Genomic DNA, 18280 nt, shown 5'->3' on the forward strand with positions numbered 1-18280 from the left:
ACAGGGTAGGTTTAGCACTGTTTTCTGTTAAAAGCACTTCCATGTATTGACCTGTGATACCAAGCTTCAGAGACTGAAGTTTTCTGCTAGCTAAAAGTGAAACAAAGGCTCTGAGAATGCACACTTCAAAATGACGTGCACTGTTCAAAAGGTAAGCTGTGAAGGTATGCCTTTTAGCCTGATGCAAGCCACAGCATTTCTCATCAGAGGTCACCAGGAAAAACCTTCAAGGAGCCAAAAGAGCAAACAATGAACAGATGCTTAAGTTCAAATTTTAGAACTGAAGGTCTTTTTTGCAATTTTTGTTTCACTTCGTGAACACTTCATAGTTAGGCCAACAAGATTTATACAGCATTACTATAGATCAAAAAAATGTTTTATTAACAGGCACATGTTAACAAAGGAAATAATTTTCATGTTCCAACACATTTACATTGTGTTTCCTTACTTCACTGTTTAAACAGAAACTTATGTTAATATCTTTGAGATTTGACCACCTCCCCAAAGTAGTCAATAGTCTATCAAAATACAGAATCATTTACTTCTCAGCTTATGCTTCTTAAGTGAATCTTCCTTTAAAAAAAGGTTCATACTGAGGTCTGAGACTAAGGCTCCCTTCAAAACCAGCCACACACTTGTAGGCTCCTGTTACCACTACCAGTATTAGATCATTATCCTAAATCCTTAAAAACTGCATTCAAAAATTGAGCTGGATTTGTGCAGATAGCAGATATACAGCAGGCAATAATCCTTTAATATATTCAAATTAACTCTTCAATAGACAGCTTCTTGCTAAAGTCTAGCTTCTCCTTCCATTTTTCTAGTAACTGTTCCAAATCACACCTGTACATAAAAAAATAGCCCATGTAATACAATATTTGTGCTAGGTCCTATAAGCAAAGATCTTTAGTCCTGCTCACACCACTCCTGCAAACCCACACAGCTCTGTGGATGACAGCCCCTTTCACACAGCTCCAGCAAGTCAAGTTAACAGAGCTGCCCCTCTAACATTTCAGACTAGGGGCAGAGAGCAAGAATATGGAACATTGTTGAAGATGTGGGTAATGTATGTCTATGAATATAAACTCACCCTGGGTTTGTAAGACAGCTGTATTTTTGCAAAAAAAAAAAAAAAAAGCCTTAGCAGGCAAAGGCTGATGCACCTGTCAAGATACTCTAGCAATTCACTATCATAAATAGATTCTACAGCTACAAATAATCTCAAACATACTGTGTACCACACTGATCAAAACCCAACACAAACAGAAAGCTGCTGCTGGTCTACTCTCTTCAAGTGAGACTATTACCTTCAGTTCTTCTGTAATCTATTTCATGTGGACAGTGAGCTAACAGGAGTCTGTCACAAGAGCAAATTTCTTCCAAAGATGTAGTAGGATTCAGTTGGAATTTATGCCTACCTAGCCACTTTGGGTTTACTTGAAAAAAGTGTGATGGTCAACTCTTATAAAACCTTCACAAGGAATCTGAATACCTTTACCTAGCACTTCTTACCAATCACAAAATCTTACACAATCACAACAGACATGCTATACACATTCGAAGAAAGCAAAATATAAAACAGGAACCAAAACAAATGACCTCATGATACTTAGTGAGAGTCTAGTTATTTTAGTACTTTTAAGTGTTCTTCACCTTTTGCCTCAAGAAACAAGAAAGAAAACCACTGCCACTCAAGATGCTTGAAAATTACATTTTCCTACAAACCTTGTACAAAAGCCATAGCCAACTTCTTGCATGAAATCTGCCAGAGAACTCTCCATCATGGTTTTGGCTATCCCTCCAGAATCAGGCAGGATCCTGTCCATTAGAATGTCCCGTTTTTCAGGGTATAGAAGTGGTGCAAGCACCACAGGGCAACGCTCCTGGGGAAAATCTAAAGGCAAAAGTAACAAAAAAAAAGTGTCAAAAACCCCAGAACACCAGTTGTGTGCAAGTGACTATTCAAAATAACTTGACTGCTGTACTAGTTTCCCTGCTGCTGCAGAAATCAAGATGGCACTCATGCAGCATTCCTCCATCTCACCTCCCAGTTCTCTACTGACACTTGGATATTCCTAGAGAACAAGAATGTAGAATAGGCTAGGTTCATACAGGTTCACTGCAGCTGCTCAAAGGGCTAACAGCTGTGCTGGTGGTTAAGTTTAGAACTAGATTGTCACTAACAGCAGTCATCCAAACAAAGCACAGAGCAGGAAACAATACAGCAGTAGAGCAAAAGCCTCTCCTCAAAATCAGGAAGTATTAGGAAACAAAGGAGCTGCTGTTGAGTCTAAGTCTAGCAAATCTAAACAAGGCACTTGGACATGGAAAGAGAGAATACTCCCTTCTTCCTTCCAGGTAAGCAAAGTTTAAGAGAGACACAGTAATGAGCGGATCAGATGTGTGGGTGGGAGTTTTGCTCACAGTGGAAAGTAACAAAAGGCACCTTATGGGTGGGCCTTTCTGAGACAGCATTATCTTTAAGATGGTGCATAATGCCTCCATACCCTTCAGGGCCATTCAGAGAAGAATTCCCAATTTCCCAAAGCAAAGTGAGGGGAATTGCAGAAGCTAATACACTTATCTTCATTAAAGTAAGTACGAACTAAGAAGTTACACTTAAACAAACAGAACAAATATTTTGCTCTTGTAGAAGGGGTGCCTTCCTCTAGGTCTGTGCAGACCCAAGGAGTGGGTTGAGTGAAATTCAGTTAGCTTTGAGTCCAAATCCTCCTTATTCTGATGGGCTTACAGCAAACACTGTTGTTTCAGAAAGGAAGAGACTACCAGTTCACAGCCTGTCGATAACATTCCCCACCATCACACAAGGACCAGGGTAGCAGCCAGGAAATGAACTAGAGTTTTAGTGCTTCCTCATAGATCTACACCCAATATAAACAACTCGGTGCTTAAAATCCACCTATTTGAAATGGTAATATATGTTCCTCACACTGTAAGGAATTCAAGTTCTTCAACTACAGTGCACTGAGCTGCTTTCATTAAATCCACAAATACCATCCATCCCACACAAGCACACACAGACTTGAGTACCCCCTACTTAATGCTTATTTATCACAAGTTTTTTGAAAACCCAAACATGAGACCATATTACTGCTCACTGAAAGAAAAGCAGTACATTATAGCCAAATGCCAGAACAGTGGTATTTTTCTGCCAGTTTAGAGCTATGAAAATTTACTGAGTTCTACCTCACCAAGCTCCCCACCATTTCAGTAGCGGTTTGCACTGACAGTAGTTACAAAAATCCATTTCAAAGTTTGCATTTAGTCATGCTTCTGGAACACCACCACACTTACCTCTACGTAATGTTTTGAGGAAAGCGTCAATCTGTTCCTGTCCTACCCCAAAGGCTCCCTTCTGCCCAAAAAGGAGATGGGAGAGGAGAAGGTGCAGGACCTCTATTGCAATATCTTGGAAGCCACCTTCTTGATTTCCACTGACGTCCGCGTCAATGTAAGAGCGCAAAAGATCCGGGAGTTTCTGTTTGATAAACTGAGCAGCTTTTGAAAACAAAAGAGGCTAGAGTCAAAACTTGAAATTTCTTTTTAATATGAAGACTCTTTTTAGCTAGGTACTATTCTCTTAACCTGAGTTCGTTCACCACAAGCCACAACAGTTCAGATTTAAATAGAAGTCTCATAATCCATACCTCAGAACTCAAATATCAATGAATAACTAAAAGGTAAGTTATCACAGTACCTCAATTTGATTCTTTATCTAGCAAGTCATTCATGGAAGGGACCTCCAACTTCATATAAGACAAGATGACTATGCTATCTACTGCCCCTCTCAAAACGGTGTAAGACTTCAACAGCACTACTGATTGCAAGGTCTTGCATTACTCAGGTCATGCAGGCACACATCTATCCATCTATAAAGCCCACTGCTTAAAAAGAAAAAAGGTGTCCCTGCTGCAGTACTTTGGAAGCTTCACTTACCAAAACCTCGTAGATCTGAGCTGAACGAGTTCAGTAAAGCGAGACCAAAAATCACCTACAAACAAGAACAAACATCATAGTATGGGGACTTCATCCTTTCTAACAAGCTGTCAAAAAAACCATTAAAATATTTTTGAAATAAATGTTCACCTACCTCTTGAACTTTACTTAATTTGATGACTTTACTCAATTGGGCAAATAAATGGGGTGAAGGCTTTAGACTCTGAAACAGGTAAGAAGAGTTAAATGGAAGCTGTTACACAGTCAGTCTCATTTGTAATGTGGCAGGCTATCTAGGGTCTATTTGCAAGTCTGGAATATTAGTACTATTCTGCCGTAGGTTAACGCAAAGCCTGTATGACTAAACAAAGAATCTTTGGAACTATTTTTGGGTACATCTAGACTAGAAGTTTCTTCCACATATCCCACTCTTTCACTACTAAACCCCCATCATGGCTTTCATACCGAAAGAAAAGAGAGGCACTGATGATTTATTTTGGTTCTGGCTGCCACAAACAAGCCATAAAGTACTAGCACTAGATTAAGCTTTAAAATTAGTTTGCAGTCATTCCGAGTGACTGAGTAACTTGCTCAGTTTAACAAAATAAACCCAACCCCTGGGCAAGCTCAATTTTTGAAGACTTTAGTACAACCAATCTTAACCATAAAAAAAACCCCAAAACCCCAGGAAAAACACAAGGGAAAACCAGCTGGTTTCCTACAGACCAATTCACTGCAGTTTCTGACATGGGGATTCCCTTCAAGAAGCATACAAACCTTCTGATAGTGCAACGGATTGTCAATGGCGTAGGACAGCGTCGAGATAAAGTTTGGTTTTGTAATCAGCGACGCACACTCCTGGATCAGAAATTGAGTCTGAACAGAACAAGATAACATGAACACTCATATTGTTTTGTAACAGGACAATAAAACAAAACTTCTACTGTTCACTGTGTGCAGTAAAACTAAACAAAGATAAGGTGCTTAAGTCTTGTAAGAACCCAAATTCTCATTAACATTAACTAGATTATTTTCATTCAAGTTTTCTTCAGGTTTAGTTTGGTTTTAAGACTGAGAAAGTGATCAAACATTCTCATGTGTGCAATGTTTCATTTTCTGTAAGCATCCTCACACATTGCCACAGACAACCTAAGAATATTTGATTCCTGTTTATGAGCTAAAAAGTCTGTGGAAAGGATGCCTTGCTTAAGGGTGAAAACACTCCTGAGAACAGACACAGCCAGCACCAGAAGTGCTAGTCAGTGGATTTTGACAAAGTTTTAAAAGACAAAGAAAGACTTCAAAACAGAGCACTGCATGAGGCAGAAGAGCAACTGTACTGAAGCTATCTGTTTTTTCCATATCAAGGGATTGTAAGAGTCAGGTATCAACATTTGTTGTCTTCTGACTTGAGGCCTGGCAAAAAGTGCTTGCAATTGAAAGGCCATATACCAGAAAAGAAATTTGCTTGAAGCTACTACCTCTAACCTGCCTTTGTGCTTAGAATGGATCAAATCCTACTGCAGATTTCTAACAACCAAAACTAAGCAGATGCCTCAGTGTAAACTTTACCTGATGGAAATCTTTGCCACTGCTTTTACCATCGCCACTGAAATCCACGTGCGAGAATAGACAGCGTAGTAAATGCCTGTCTGCCTCGGGACCGTGCCTATTCACAATCTGGAAAAAAAAAAAGCCCAAAAAACAACTTGGTAGAAAACAGTCATTACAGAGCAAGACCTGGGTCTAGTACTGTGAATACAGCAGTACTTCTAGTGGTTAAGTCATCTACGGTTTTAACAAAACTGCTAAGAGTGTTCCTTTTTAATCAGTAACCTAGAAACCAAGTCATTAACCCTATCTGCAAATGAGAAATATAAACTAAGAGATACAGAAAGAAGCTAAGCACAGGTCATTGACATGGAAGCCATGCATTTCATGGGTAGTATTCTTAAAAAGCTAAGTAAAAAAGGGGTTTTCGAGTCACCTAGAGGATGATTTCAAGTTTCTCTGCCACCAAAGCAGGCCCAGAATCCACACAGTGTCATGGCCTCACTTTTCTCCATTTCTTCCCACAGCTACAGTGCCTAACTCCACAAGAGTACAGCCTTGGGAGAGCAGGCACCTCTGTGTATGCCTATGTAGCAGGAACTTATCCCAGAGATATGCCACCATACAGCATCTTCACTGATCTTGCAGGCAGCTTCTACACTGTCTCCTGGTCATGACTGACTTGGCCGACATTACTCCACAGTCTTTTAAGACATTACTCCACAGTCTTTTAAGACATAAGGGAATACTATACAGGAAGTGTTCGCCATCTAAAGAAAAAAGTTCATCTCCAACTTGCTCATTAGCAAGCTTTAAAATCAAATACCACATGCTGAACACCTGCAGCTAAGACCCTTCACCAAGTCTTTCCCCTGTCATTAGAGCTCATTCAACTGAATTCTGTACCTCATTCATAAATAGGTGATCTGCATTTGTTAATTTGCAACACCTATCACTCATTAGTAAATCTTAACAACACTATTATATTCTTGTTAGCATCATATGCCCTAAGTTTTAACTCCTGGCTGTAGACCAGCTCATTGGCTTGTTGTTTGAAGTACCTTCAGGTTGTTTCAGTGTTTATTCATTTCTTCAAACCTCAGCTAACTGGACAGCACTACTACTTTTTTAATAAAATTCATACCAGCAGAAATTTGAAGTCACTTAATCACCAGTAGCTTGCTTCTTCTGTCCAATAGTAGCAGCTAATATCAAATCCAACCTTCATCTATTGGCAAAATTTTTGCCATTGTTTCCCCCTTTCTAGCTGCAGGACAGACACATGTGCTAGCACAAACCAGCAGCTCTGCCTATGCTCTGACTGCCTCCACCAAACCCAGTGCTTCACCCCATCATAAATATCCTTGTTTGCTGGTAGTTTCTTTGTGCAAAAAGACAATCAGCTTTGCTTTAGGCTGTGTCCGCTCCAGCTCTGCTGTTTCTGATTGTTCTCATCTCAGTTCTTCTACCATTATCTGACACTATGCCTCCCTTTCCCTCACAGCGTGCTTATTCCAGTGGCTGCCAAGTTTTGTTCTGCTGGAAAGAAACTTCCAAGTTGGATATAGCTCTGCTTCTTGACCAGAGGCTAGAATATATGTGCTCATGAGATGTCAGTCCAGAGTAAACAGCCCACTTTAGTTATGTTGACAGCACTGTCTTCGAAGGCAGCCACCCCCCATGATTAGGTAGTAAGATGCTCAGATTGGTGCAGAAGGCAGCAAAACTGAATTGACAGCAAGTTCTACTAGTTAGCTCAGGCTTCAGAAAACAGGCAAGTCATTCAGGCAACCCCAATTAAATACGTAGATTTAGATGTGGTAACAAGACTGGCATGAAGCTGGATCAAACTCCTAGGGAGCTATCTGATGCCATGACCAAGATAAATTCATCAAAGCAGATGGACACAGAAGAAAACTACATACTGAAGCAATCCATACAGCCTCTCTGCATCAGAATTAGATTGCTTCCTTGCGTAAAAGTAACTTCACAAGGTTAGTAATTTGAAAATTTAACATATGGAGATGAAGGGAAGAGAACGCTAGAAGTTCAGCGCAGCATCTTTCAACTCTAACTACGTTCACATAAAACTTTTCCAGGAAACAGGGAATGAGAATTGCTAGTTTTCCTGTAGAAAGAGCTGCAAGAAACCTTCATATTGGCAGCCTTCATACACATTGAGAAGACAGTGTACCCAATCATAAAATAGTCTGTAAAGACTGACTTTTTTTTTTTTTACCATGAGGGTGACCAAGCACTGGCACAGGCTGCCCAGAGAGATGGATGGAGAGCTGTCTGGACATATTCCTGGGTAACCAGCTCTAGGTGACCCTGTTTGAACAGAAGGTTGAACCAGATGACCTCCAGAGGTCCCTTCCAACCTTGACCAGTCTGTGATTCAGGATAAAGCTTGACCCATCTATATTTGGATTTATCATACAGAGACAAGTTGGATTTTGTTTAGGCAAACACAGGGTTAGATCAAAAATAACTCTGCTTTTCTAGATCCAGAAAGTTTTGCTTTCGTAGATGACTGTCTGCAAAGCCCTTCCCTCCTCTCCAGCCAGGCTCTCTTTATCACTAATTCAGGAAAAGGAGACCACAAAAACTCATTTCAGAGGAAGCCATTCTTTAGAATTTGTCTTTCTGACAAATGCATAAAAGGTTTTTAAAAAGCATGTTTAAGCAGAAATTAGTTCCTCAAGCTTTGCCACTGTTACGCTTGTGAGTGATATATTTAAATGCAAGTGTCATTTTGGTCAGTTGTGACAAGAACAACTCCAAGCATGGTTTTCCATGTACTCTGTATGCTTAGATATAAGCTTTGTAAAATTGAGTGCATTAATGCCAAAAATTTACACCAAGCAGTGTGCTGTGAGACAAAGAGTTACAGCATGCACATATAATCTCTTCAACTGTCTAAGGAAAAATTGTACTAGCAACCACAAAAGTAAAGTAATACCAGCAAGTTTAAAAAAAAAAGACAAGGGAACACTGAGATTTTAGGAATTTAGGCTTGAAATCCTAGATCTGTCTTATAAGCAAACATACACAAAAGAGCCATCTTCACAGACCGGTTTCCAGTCCCTCAACACAGTGGGTCTAAGAGGCCTGCTGTGAAGGATAATCTGTCCCTGTTTTAGAGATCTATATTCCAACTGAATAGCACATCAACCGTAACTTCTCCCAAATCAAAGAAATGTTTATTATCCTTTACATAAGTGTTCATGACAGATCTGTAAGTCATGCTCCAGTCACACGTTACTGCAAAAATCATCTGTTGAAACCAATACTGATCAAAAGGACAGCACGATCTCAGATGAGCCCCTGCAAGTACTGAACTTGCAAAAACACAGGAACTTTACAAAAGTTACAAGAGAAGTATTCCATCTCCATGGCTTATGAGATCATTTTAAGCAGTGAATACTGCTGAAATGACCCCCTCTCACCTCAAGATAAGTAAAGTAGTCAGCTGTTACCAGAAACTCACTGTGTTTAAGCCCACTGGCCTCCTAATCTGATTCAAATCACTGCAGGACTGCACTAGTGTAAGAAAAAAAAAAGTAACTGGCCCAGCTGTCTGCTGGGAACTGAACTAAACCAGTTTCTAAAACTGGCTCAGTAACATTCACTTCCTCCTAAGTACTCCTCTGCAGATAATGCAGTCCATCCTGCTAGTCAGGGCTATTTTTAAAAAGGTCAGTTAAACCAGAATTCTTGCCCAGATCTATGGAATGTCCAAAAGTTGAAAGACTGAACCTGAAGTAGTTAGGACAGCTTTGCATGCCACACTCCAAGAACAGCAGTTAATCCTAACATTCAACTACAAAGTTAATACTGGTCTCAGCTCTGAGCTGCTGTATTCCATGACTTGACAGATGAAACCAACAGGAATATCAGAGACATGAGCTGCAATTCTCAGCACCGCAGAAAACAGTACAGTAATGCACATGAGAGCACTGCGGAGTACAATTCAAAGGGGAAGAGAAACTTCATTTGACACTCCCATTTTTTCCTCCAAAATTTCTTTTGTAGCCATCAGTTTACTTACATGCTGTATTTCCTGCTGGCTGGCTCGGTAGTTTTTCTTGGTTAAATTGTCCACCAGGTAGCTGATTTGAGACAAGGCCAGCGAGAGCGAGTCAAGATTCATTGCTGGTTGGGGCGGAAGCAGGCGGCCGAGCCCGGCGCAAAATCACCATTATTCCCCTTTAGTCACCTCAGAGACAGGTTAATTTTTTTTCCCCCAATTAGTCTGTATCTGGTTCTGTGTTACTTTCTTCAGCTTTTCTTTCTCAGTTGTCTTCCTCTGTTCTGAAACATGGCACCTGAAAGACAACATTGCATTAAACTTAAGTTCTGTAGCAACTTCACAGCTACGTTCTAGGTACTGCTGTTATCTTGCCACAGAACCAATCAATTTAAAAATAAGCTTTTTAGGTTGGGTTTTTTATTTAAAAAACATCTTTAGCTGTTTGCAAGGTGTTAAAAGCAGTTAGGGGTTTCTCTGTATTCTCTACTTCCACCAGAACACTACAGGGTAGAAAGTTAAATCCTAGAAGAATTCAGCATTATGCCTTGGAGCTTTTTCTTTTATATTTTTGCTTACAAGCTAGCTGGGCAAACGAGAAAAATAAGTTCAACAAATAAATTGATAATACAGGCATGTTTGATAGCTTAACTTACATAAACCATTTGACATAACTATGTCTGCAAGGAAAATGAAGTACTATTAAGTTTTCACAACACAAGCTTAGTTGTTTTCACACTACCCAACCACGTTTATTCATTTCTGCAGTCTGAAAGACCTGAGCTGTTTGCTAGTCAGAAGAATGACTACCCCTTCAGCACTGTGAGAAAGAAACCAAGATGCATAATGAATTAGATACCACACAGCAACAGAGTCAGAATCATTCAAAGCATCAATCACAAGTTTATACAAGAAAATGTGCTTTTTAACCATCTCTGCAATATTTTGCCTCACTACCATCAAACTAGTATTGCACTCAACTGTACACACCAAAACAAGCAATTGTGAATGAGCAACACACACAAAGAACTGCAATAAACTAACCCTAACATTTGGCTTATACTGAAACAGCTTTCCAGTGAGCTACAACAGCAGAGCTTGCCAACTTAATAAATTTCTATGACAACACAAAACTTGGCACTTGACATCTCATCTGTTAAATTACAGATTGCCAATGTGATAAAACTGCATCCCAAAGCAAGTCCTGCATAACCAACAGTCTGAGGAGTCTCAAAGAAAGCTGTAAGCTGCTCCAAGAAGCAGCACTCTATCAGAGGTGGAATCAGGCTGGAGAGTCACTGTTTTGAAGCTCGACTTGATCAAAACACAAAGGTCACTAGGCTTTGTGCCAAGAGTCTGAAGATGCCTTTTTCAGAATAAAAACTATTGCTTTACCATCTTGGCTATATGGCCAAAACCACCAGTACAGGATTTCTGCCTCATCATTGAGAGGGATGGCATAAGCGATGTGTTAACTTGGCACGCATAACACTTAGGGCAAATCAGTTCAGAAAGCAACCCCTGCAGCAGCATGGCTTGACATGCTGGCCACCCTTCTGCAAAAGTTAAACAGGAGCACTACGAACGCAAGCTGAAAAGGCTGTGCTGAGTAGGACTAGAAAAATCCTTCCCCCTCTCCCTTTATACAAAGGTTTTCACTCGCTTACACTTAGAACTACAGCTTATTTAACATCTGCCTACACTTGAAAACATTTTCTCCCACCATACAGGAAAGAATCCACACAGGTGATAACCTCAGCAGTAGAGGCAGCAAGACACCTCTTGGAAGGGACTACCTGCAATATCTGGGGGGAAACTTAACTATCCTCTTCATCCTCCACAGACACCAAAAGCATCAGGAGCAACAAATCCTATCACAGGGGATGAAGGTCATTCTGCTCTTTGGGATAAGTTTATTACATTAAATAAGAAGATGGGTAAACTGTTTGTAAGGAAAGACAAATCACCAACTGACTTTCAGACTTTCATTATGCCACGGAAAACCCTGAGTACTCCTAGAAGACATGTAAGATCATACAGAAAAAAACCCTTACATCTCATGAAAAAGAAATTTTCAAGCACTAATATTGAAAACATTCTTCAGTGACACGGCAGTTGTGCTATGAAAGAATTTCAGAGCATGTTTAAAACTGCAGCAAGAAGAATTAAGGAAAACTTCCAATTTTCCTTCTTTATACATCTGACAAGCTATAATTCATTACCTTTATTTACAGGTTTAAGAGCCCACTGACTGTGAAACAGCTTTGTAGGAAGGGGGATAGGCACAGAAGTTATCAAGATTTCTCAGTAGCACAGTACCTGATTTTCTTTTTTTTTTTTTTTAAAATAACTCTAGTCCTCTTTTGGAATAATCCAGAAAGTGTCACTGGGCATGGGAAGTACATGCTTTCCAAGACGTTCTTACTGGCTAGGTGTAACATACAGGACCAACACAAATCTTCTGAAAAACGTTTGTTAAAAATCAAGCAGACAGACCACCATGCCACAGTACTTACACTTACAAAAGCCACTGCAAGCAGCTAGAGCAAGGGGAATTCAGTCCCTATCAGAGCATCACATTTCAGCAACCAGCCTGAAGAACTCAAGGGCTGGCTGAACTCAGGACTCAAGAACAGGACATAAACATAGTCATTTTTAAGACAATAACAGAATTTTCCGAATTTGCCCTTCATGCTCCTAGGAAGAAAAAACACATTTCTCTGGGTTATTGTTCCTCAGAACAATACTAACAGCACAGCAATCACACCTACTCCACCCAGAAATCAAGCTTTTATAGGTACTGGAACTCTTGAGTGGGGCTCAGTTGTAAGTCTGATGCTCCCTGCTGCCACACAACACCGTGCAGAGCACTGACACTGACCATCCCACTCCCCTATTAGCATCACTGTTTTCTCCCAAGAAAAGCAGGGACTACCATCTCAACATGCTTTAATTGCATGGACGCACAACAAGCTTTGCCACTTTCTAACTGCCAAGTCTGGCAGTGCCACGAGAGAACCCAATCTGGAGTCAAAACGGGATTTTCCCTTTCAAGGAAGCAGAACAAAAACCTAAGCAGACACCATGACTCAAGTACAGAACACAATAGCTGAAGGAAGCAGCTTCCTATTTATGTTCTAAATATACGGTTTGCACAGTATGTGTCCTGATACACAGAAAGAACCTGACAGTTCTCACAAGCACCAGACTAATAGCATTTCAGAGTTTCAAATGGTGCAACCTAACTTACAGTAGTATATAAAAATCAGAGTAATTAAGGGAGCCCTGCCTAGAAAGCAGACGTGCACAGGTACCCCTCTAGTCTTTCAATGCAAGGCTAAAATTCAGTTTCTACAGCACTGATTAAGAAAGCTATGAATGCTATGCAAAGCAGACTTTATTTTTAGATGCATATACTCTTAGTGGGAACGAATCTCCCTACAATGGCCTCAACAATTCAAGAAGCTTTCAGTCCAGGGGGCAAACCTGCCAACTTTACAAGTTCAGAAAATTCAGGCCTCAGACAGAAAGAGTTTACCAACAAACATTTAAATTTGCTGACAAAATTAGCTACTTTCAATTACAGTTCCTGTGATACAGTAATGTATTAAGCTATCAGACATAGAGCTCAGGAGCTCTTAAAAGATTACCATTTTTTAAAGGTAGAAAATATTTACTGAAATCTACAATATTACATAGCCTCAACACTTTCTAAGGAAATCAACAGGCCATCAGCAAAACATGGCATCTATTTCTGTATATTGTTTCCAACAGCAGAGTTCTGTTCGGCTATTAAAACATAATTACAATAAAATTTTAGACAAGAATCCAAAAATCATAAAATAGAGAGGGCCAATATGTAACCAGCAGTTGGGTTTGACAAACACACTCTCTACCAACCTGAAGCAGATCACTAGGAATAGAACTAAGCCTTGCTGCCAAAGATGACAAACATGAAGTCTGCCACAAATTTGGAAAGAGCCTTCCAAAGAAAGTAATTTCAAAATTACTTTAAGCTGAACCTTGGATTTTTTTAGTATTTTGCAGAGGTAAGTAACTACTCCCGCTGGGTTTCAAGAGCTGTAAAGATTTTAGGCCACATGCACTGCATTTGGAAGACAAAAAGCTCAAGCGACAAAACCAGCAACATGTTCGCTGATTAGGTTCTAAACTCTTGTCAAAAAACATCATATAAAACATACTAAAAGCAGAACTGCTAAACCTGTTCTTCAGAACAGTCTCTCACCCACTTCTCAAACCCATGCACAAACAGAACATATGGAAGAGGGGCACACCTCTCAGAAGCCCCACACAAGAAGCACTCCAAGGGGGGAGGGCGTTTTGAATCACACCATAGTTAAATTAGATTTCAGAATGTCTGTAATTTTGAAATCTACAGAGAGAAAAACCTTACAGTGTAAGTCACATTAACAGTAAAATAAGCTATTGATTAATTTGACTGGTTCAAATTTAGGTGTTTACACATAGAAAAGCCACCTGAACATTCCATGTACTGGAAAACTGCACACAATTCCAGTCAACTGGAAGACAAAATGCTAATTAGACACAGTAACTTTAGTTTACAGAGGGCAGCTGAACTAAGCACATATGTTTGTTCCCATACACTAAGGACAGTTAACTTTCAGGTTTGGAACCTACCTCAAGTATATCAGGCATGCCTCAATCATGACATGGCCACTTCAAGGCATTTTCACATCTCAACTCGGATTGTTTACAAAAAAGTTCCAGGAAACTCACTTCCCACTTTCCCTTCAGTCAAACACTGCAGGATAAAGTTTTTGTTCAAGGGAAGTGAAGGAAATTTAAGGACCCGTTCTCAAAAGCTTTGTGCTGTTTTCCCATCCAAAAATTGTTTTAGAACAGTTAAAAGCCATTTCAAAAGGCAAAGGAGAACCGCAGTTTTCATAATAGTAGGGATGCTTATAGAACAAAAAAGAGAAATCTGGCTAAAACAGTAATGTCCTCAGTCATGACTCTCAGTAATAAGAATTCCCAACGCTATTTAGCAACGACCCATCACAGGGTCACAAAACGTCACTGTCCATTTTCCTAAGTTATGTTTGCACAGTTTCTCTTCCACTTACCCAACTGAACACCAACCATAGCCATTTCAGCATCAGTTAAAAGTGAACTAAATATCTAGGAGCACTATGCTAGAAGGATAAACAGGATCAGCTATTTCTCTAAAGAGGAAAGACAGGTAGGCAGCAAGCTTGCTATGAGTTTGGTTTGGAGACACCAGGCCAAGAGGATCAACAGTTAACAGCAAACTTAAAAGCATAAGGACAGAAAAAACAAGACAATAACAAGCCTAGAACAGACAAACAAGTCTATTACCAACTAAATTTGTTTCCTGTTTGTAAGACAGCCACCTCACCCAGACTCATCCTGCCTACAACTTTAGTCAATGCCAACGTAGTTACCTTAGAAACAGGAAACACTTAAGTTGTGTGCACTAAGAATGACTTGTCAGGTGTCATACCTGTTTTATTACCTGCTTTAAAAAAAGTTCCACTGAGAAAAGATGCCATGCTTCCTTCCAACAAGTGGGATTCAGAAACAGGCAGTATAAACTCATGACCGATCAACAGACTAAGTGCCTGGTTTTGTATTTTTTAGTATTATCTCACTTCTGTTGTAAATACAGTCCAAATTGTTTGTGGGTTGTTGAAATTAAACTATGACGGCTCACTAACATTACTGTATAAAGAGAACACGGTACTACTCTGAGTTAGAGAACTATTGCAAAGCAGCTATTTCTAATAATACAGCATCTGTCAAAACAGCCAACTGCTGCTATTTCTAATTTTGAAAAAAGCAAGTCCATTTTACCGGGCAATGTGTTCTTAACTGGAAGACAGTGTTAAGAAACATTTCTTCCATGTGGTCTGCAGGAAGCTCATGTCACCAGATTATTTACTACAGCTCACTGTTTACAGGTTACTTGTTTTCTTTGGGTAAGTCACAATAATGCTGATCTTCTAAAGAGGCCACCGAGCCAGGCTCAGGGGTAGGCCCAGCACCGGCCACCTTCTGAGTGTCTCCAAACTCCACCTGTCACGATCAACGCTACAAAAGCGGACGGGGAAAGAGTAATGGAAACAGCTCAAAAGCCTTAGACTTCCGCGTCACCTCGAAACGATCACCGCGCAGCCTGCCGCCGACGGAGCCTTCCTCCCTGCACGGAAAGCCGCAGGCGGCAACTCACGGACCTAAAAACACTCGCGCCTCCCGCCCCGAGCCGCCCCGCCCGGGCCGAGGCAAAGCCCTTCAAAGTTTGCTCGGCTGCTCCTCCTGTTGATCGGACGCCAGCTGAATAAACGGCCGGCGGCGGAGAGACGAGGGCCGGGGCGGGGAGCAGCGCAGGCCAGGCCAGGCCAGGCCGCGGGGGCCCCGCAGGCTGCCCCACACTCACCCCGGAAACGGCGGGCCGGGCGCGCTCCCTCTACCGGCGCCGCCACCTGCCGCCCGGCTCCTGCCGCCTCCCCGGCGCCCGGCCCCGCCGCGGCCTACACCGCCGCCCGCCACCCCCGCGGCCAGATCGCGGCCGCGACCCCCGCCGCCCCAGAGGCTCCAGTGCTCCCACACCCCCCACACACAGCCCACCCGCGGGGCAGCTGGGGCGCGGGCGGAGGCTGCGCTCGGCGCGGCGGGCGACGCTCACCTCAAGGGGCGTAGGGGGGGGCCGGAGCAGGGCGCCGGGCTGGGGCCGCTCGCGCTTTTATCCTCTCGCCTCCGCCGTTTCGCTACAAAATGGCGGACGGGGTCGCGCGCTCACGTCGCGGCCTTTCCCCTCCCCCGTCCCCTCGCGGCACGCCAGTGGGGGGGGCAGCGGGGGCGCGGGTGGGCGGAGCGCCCGCCGAGCCTCCCGCCCCCCCGGCGCGGCACTCCCCCAATCAGGACGCAGGGCCGCACGCGACCTGCCCAATCAGCGCGGCGCGACCTCTGGGGGACGCTCTGCCGTCCTCCCCCCGCCTTCCCCGGCCCTCCGCGCGGAGCCAACGACGCGCGCCCATTGGCCGAGAGCGGCCGGAGTCCTTCCTACGGCTTTGGCCAATCAGGCTGTCAGGCCTCTTGGTCCACGCATGCGCATCCCGGGCTGGCAAGGCCGACCAATGAGAGCGGGGCGCTGCGCTGGGGCGGGGCGGGAAGGGGAAGGGGCGGGGAGCGCCAAAGGGCGCGCGGACTCGGGGGAGGGCGGTGGCGCCCCTCCCCGAGTGGTGCGGTCCGCCCACCCCACCCCCCCACGGCGCCCTCCCCCTCTGGGCGGTGGTACGGCCCCAGGCACCGCGCCCCACCCTCCCGCCGCGCAGCGCGGTGGTACGGGCCCAGGTCCTGGAGTGCCTCCTCCCCCCGCTGCCTTGGTACGGCCCGGAGCGCTGCCTGTGGCCCGCCCACGTCACACACACACACACACACACCCCCCCCCGCAGCGCGGTGGTCCGGCCCCAGGCGCTGCGCCCCCACAACATGGCGGCGCGGGGCCGGGCACCTGCAGCGCTGGGCTCGGGCCCCGTCCCCCTGCCCTGCAGGGCCGCAGCCTCCTCCCAAGCCGCTGCGGAGGCCATTTTGCCCCGAAATTCCCCCCTCCATTTGCACACTCCCAGCCTGCCGGCCTCGGTCCCGGAGAGGAAACTCTTGGACCCCCTTAACCCCCAGGGCAGGGGCCGTCCCCTCGTGCCCTGAAACCCCAGAACGGCCTCTTCCCACCCGCTTCAGCCACCCACACCTGCTTTCCAGCCCTGGGGGCGACCCTGGGATGCCAACACTGGGATCGGGACCTGCAGGACCTCTCCTGGGAAGGTACAAGGGCCTGAGGAAGGTGTTGGGGCCTCGCCTCTGGCAGGGGAACCCCCTGCCAGCAACCATGGGGTCAGCACCAAAAACCACCCCTGGCCCCATGCCACCCACTCCAAAGCTCAGAGAGCTGGGCTGGTGTTCCAAGACATGGCTTCATCCCCACATCCACCTGGGAGCATCTCCCTTTCCCAGCACAGAGTGAGCAGTGCTGGCCCCACAGAAACCACCTCATGGCCACCCAGCACACGCACCACAATGTCACTTTTATTGAGTCGAGGTCCCTCCGCTTTCTGCACGTAGAAAATACATTTAAAAAGGTCAGTGTTTGTAAACAGTTGGGAGTGGTAAGGCAAACAGAGAAACAGCCACAGCACCTCTGTACTCCACCTGCTCTCAACCTCCCGGGGAATCGAGGGAGTCCAGCGGCTCCCTGGGTGACAACCAAAGATATGGGACTCCATGTCTGCCTCTGCTTCGGCTGTGGGATCTCACCTTTGGGAAAGCCAGAGGCACAAAAGCCACCGGGTACCAAACCCCTCTCCATCTTGATGGGGGGTGGGCACTGAAAGGCATCTCGGCATTGGCATCTGCTGAGCCTTGAGCATCCCGGTCCCTGCTGGGCTCTGTGGGAGGTGGCTCTGTGCTCCCCACATCCAGGAGGAGAGGTCTGCAGGGTTGGGTGGTGTCAGGGTGGGCACCCTCTTCTTTATGCCAAGGGGTCCTCCAAGCCCCAGCACCGGCTCTCAGGCAGAAGCTGGGTGAAGGGGCTCAGGAGGCAGCCGGTGCCATACAAATGGGGGGTGTGCTGGAGCCTGGTTTTGTCAAAAGTTGAGGGCATAGAGGTTGGAGGTACCTTGGGGGAGGCAGGAGGGACACATGCCTTCACAAGGTCCCTCAGGCATTCACGCTGTGCTTGGGGTT

General features: G+C 44.2%; 1 protein-coding gene across 5 annotated transcripts in view; it reads right to left on the bottom strand.

The window, feature by feature from the left end:
* CNOT1 (CCR4-NOT transcription complex subunit 1) overlaps window positions 1-16279 on the bottom strand; it is a 61141-nt gene extending 44862 nt beyond the window's left edge. For all 5 annotated transcript variants that reach the window (XM_075715807.1, XM_075715808.1, XM_075715806.1 and 2 more), the window contains exons 1-8: window positions 16224-16279; window positions 9560-9836; window positions 5530-5637; window positions 4735-4833; window positions 4112-4180; window positions 3958-4012; window positions 3316-3519; window positions 1726-1894 (exon numbers count right to left, since the gene is read on the bottom strand). In XM_075715807.1, coding sequence (XP_075571922.1) covers window positions 1726-1894; window positions 3316-3519; window positions 3958-4012; window positions 4112-4180; window positions 4735-4833; window positions 5530-5637; window positions 9560-9661 — 806 coding nt within the window. In that variant the 5' untranslated portion in view covers window positions 9662-9836; window positions 16224-16279. The remainder of the gene's footprint in view (window positions 1-1725; window positions 1895-3315; window positions 3520-3957; window positions 4013-4111; window positions 4181-4734; window positions 4834-5529; window positions 5638-9559; window positions 9837-16223) is intronic.
* Between the last annotated feature and the right edge of the window lie 2001 nt (window positions 16280-18280).

This window comes from Pelecanus crispus, chromosome 8 (genome assembly GCF_030463565.1).
Source record: "Pelecanus crispus isolate bPelCri1 chromosome 8, bPelCri1.pri, whole genome shotgun sequence".
NCBI classification, from domain to species: Eukaryota; Metazoa; Chordata; class Aves; order Pelecaniformes; family Pelecanidae; genus Pelecanus; species Pelecanus crispus.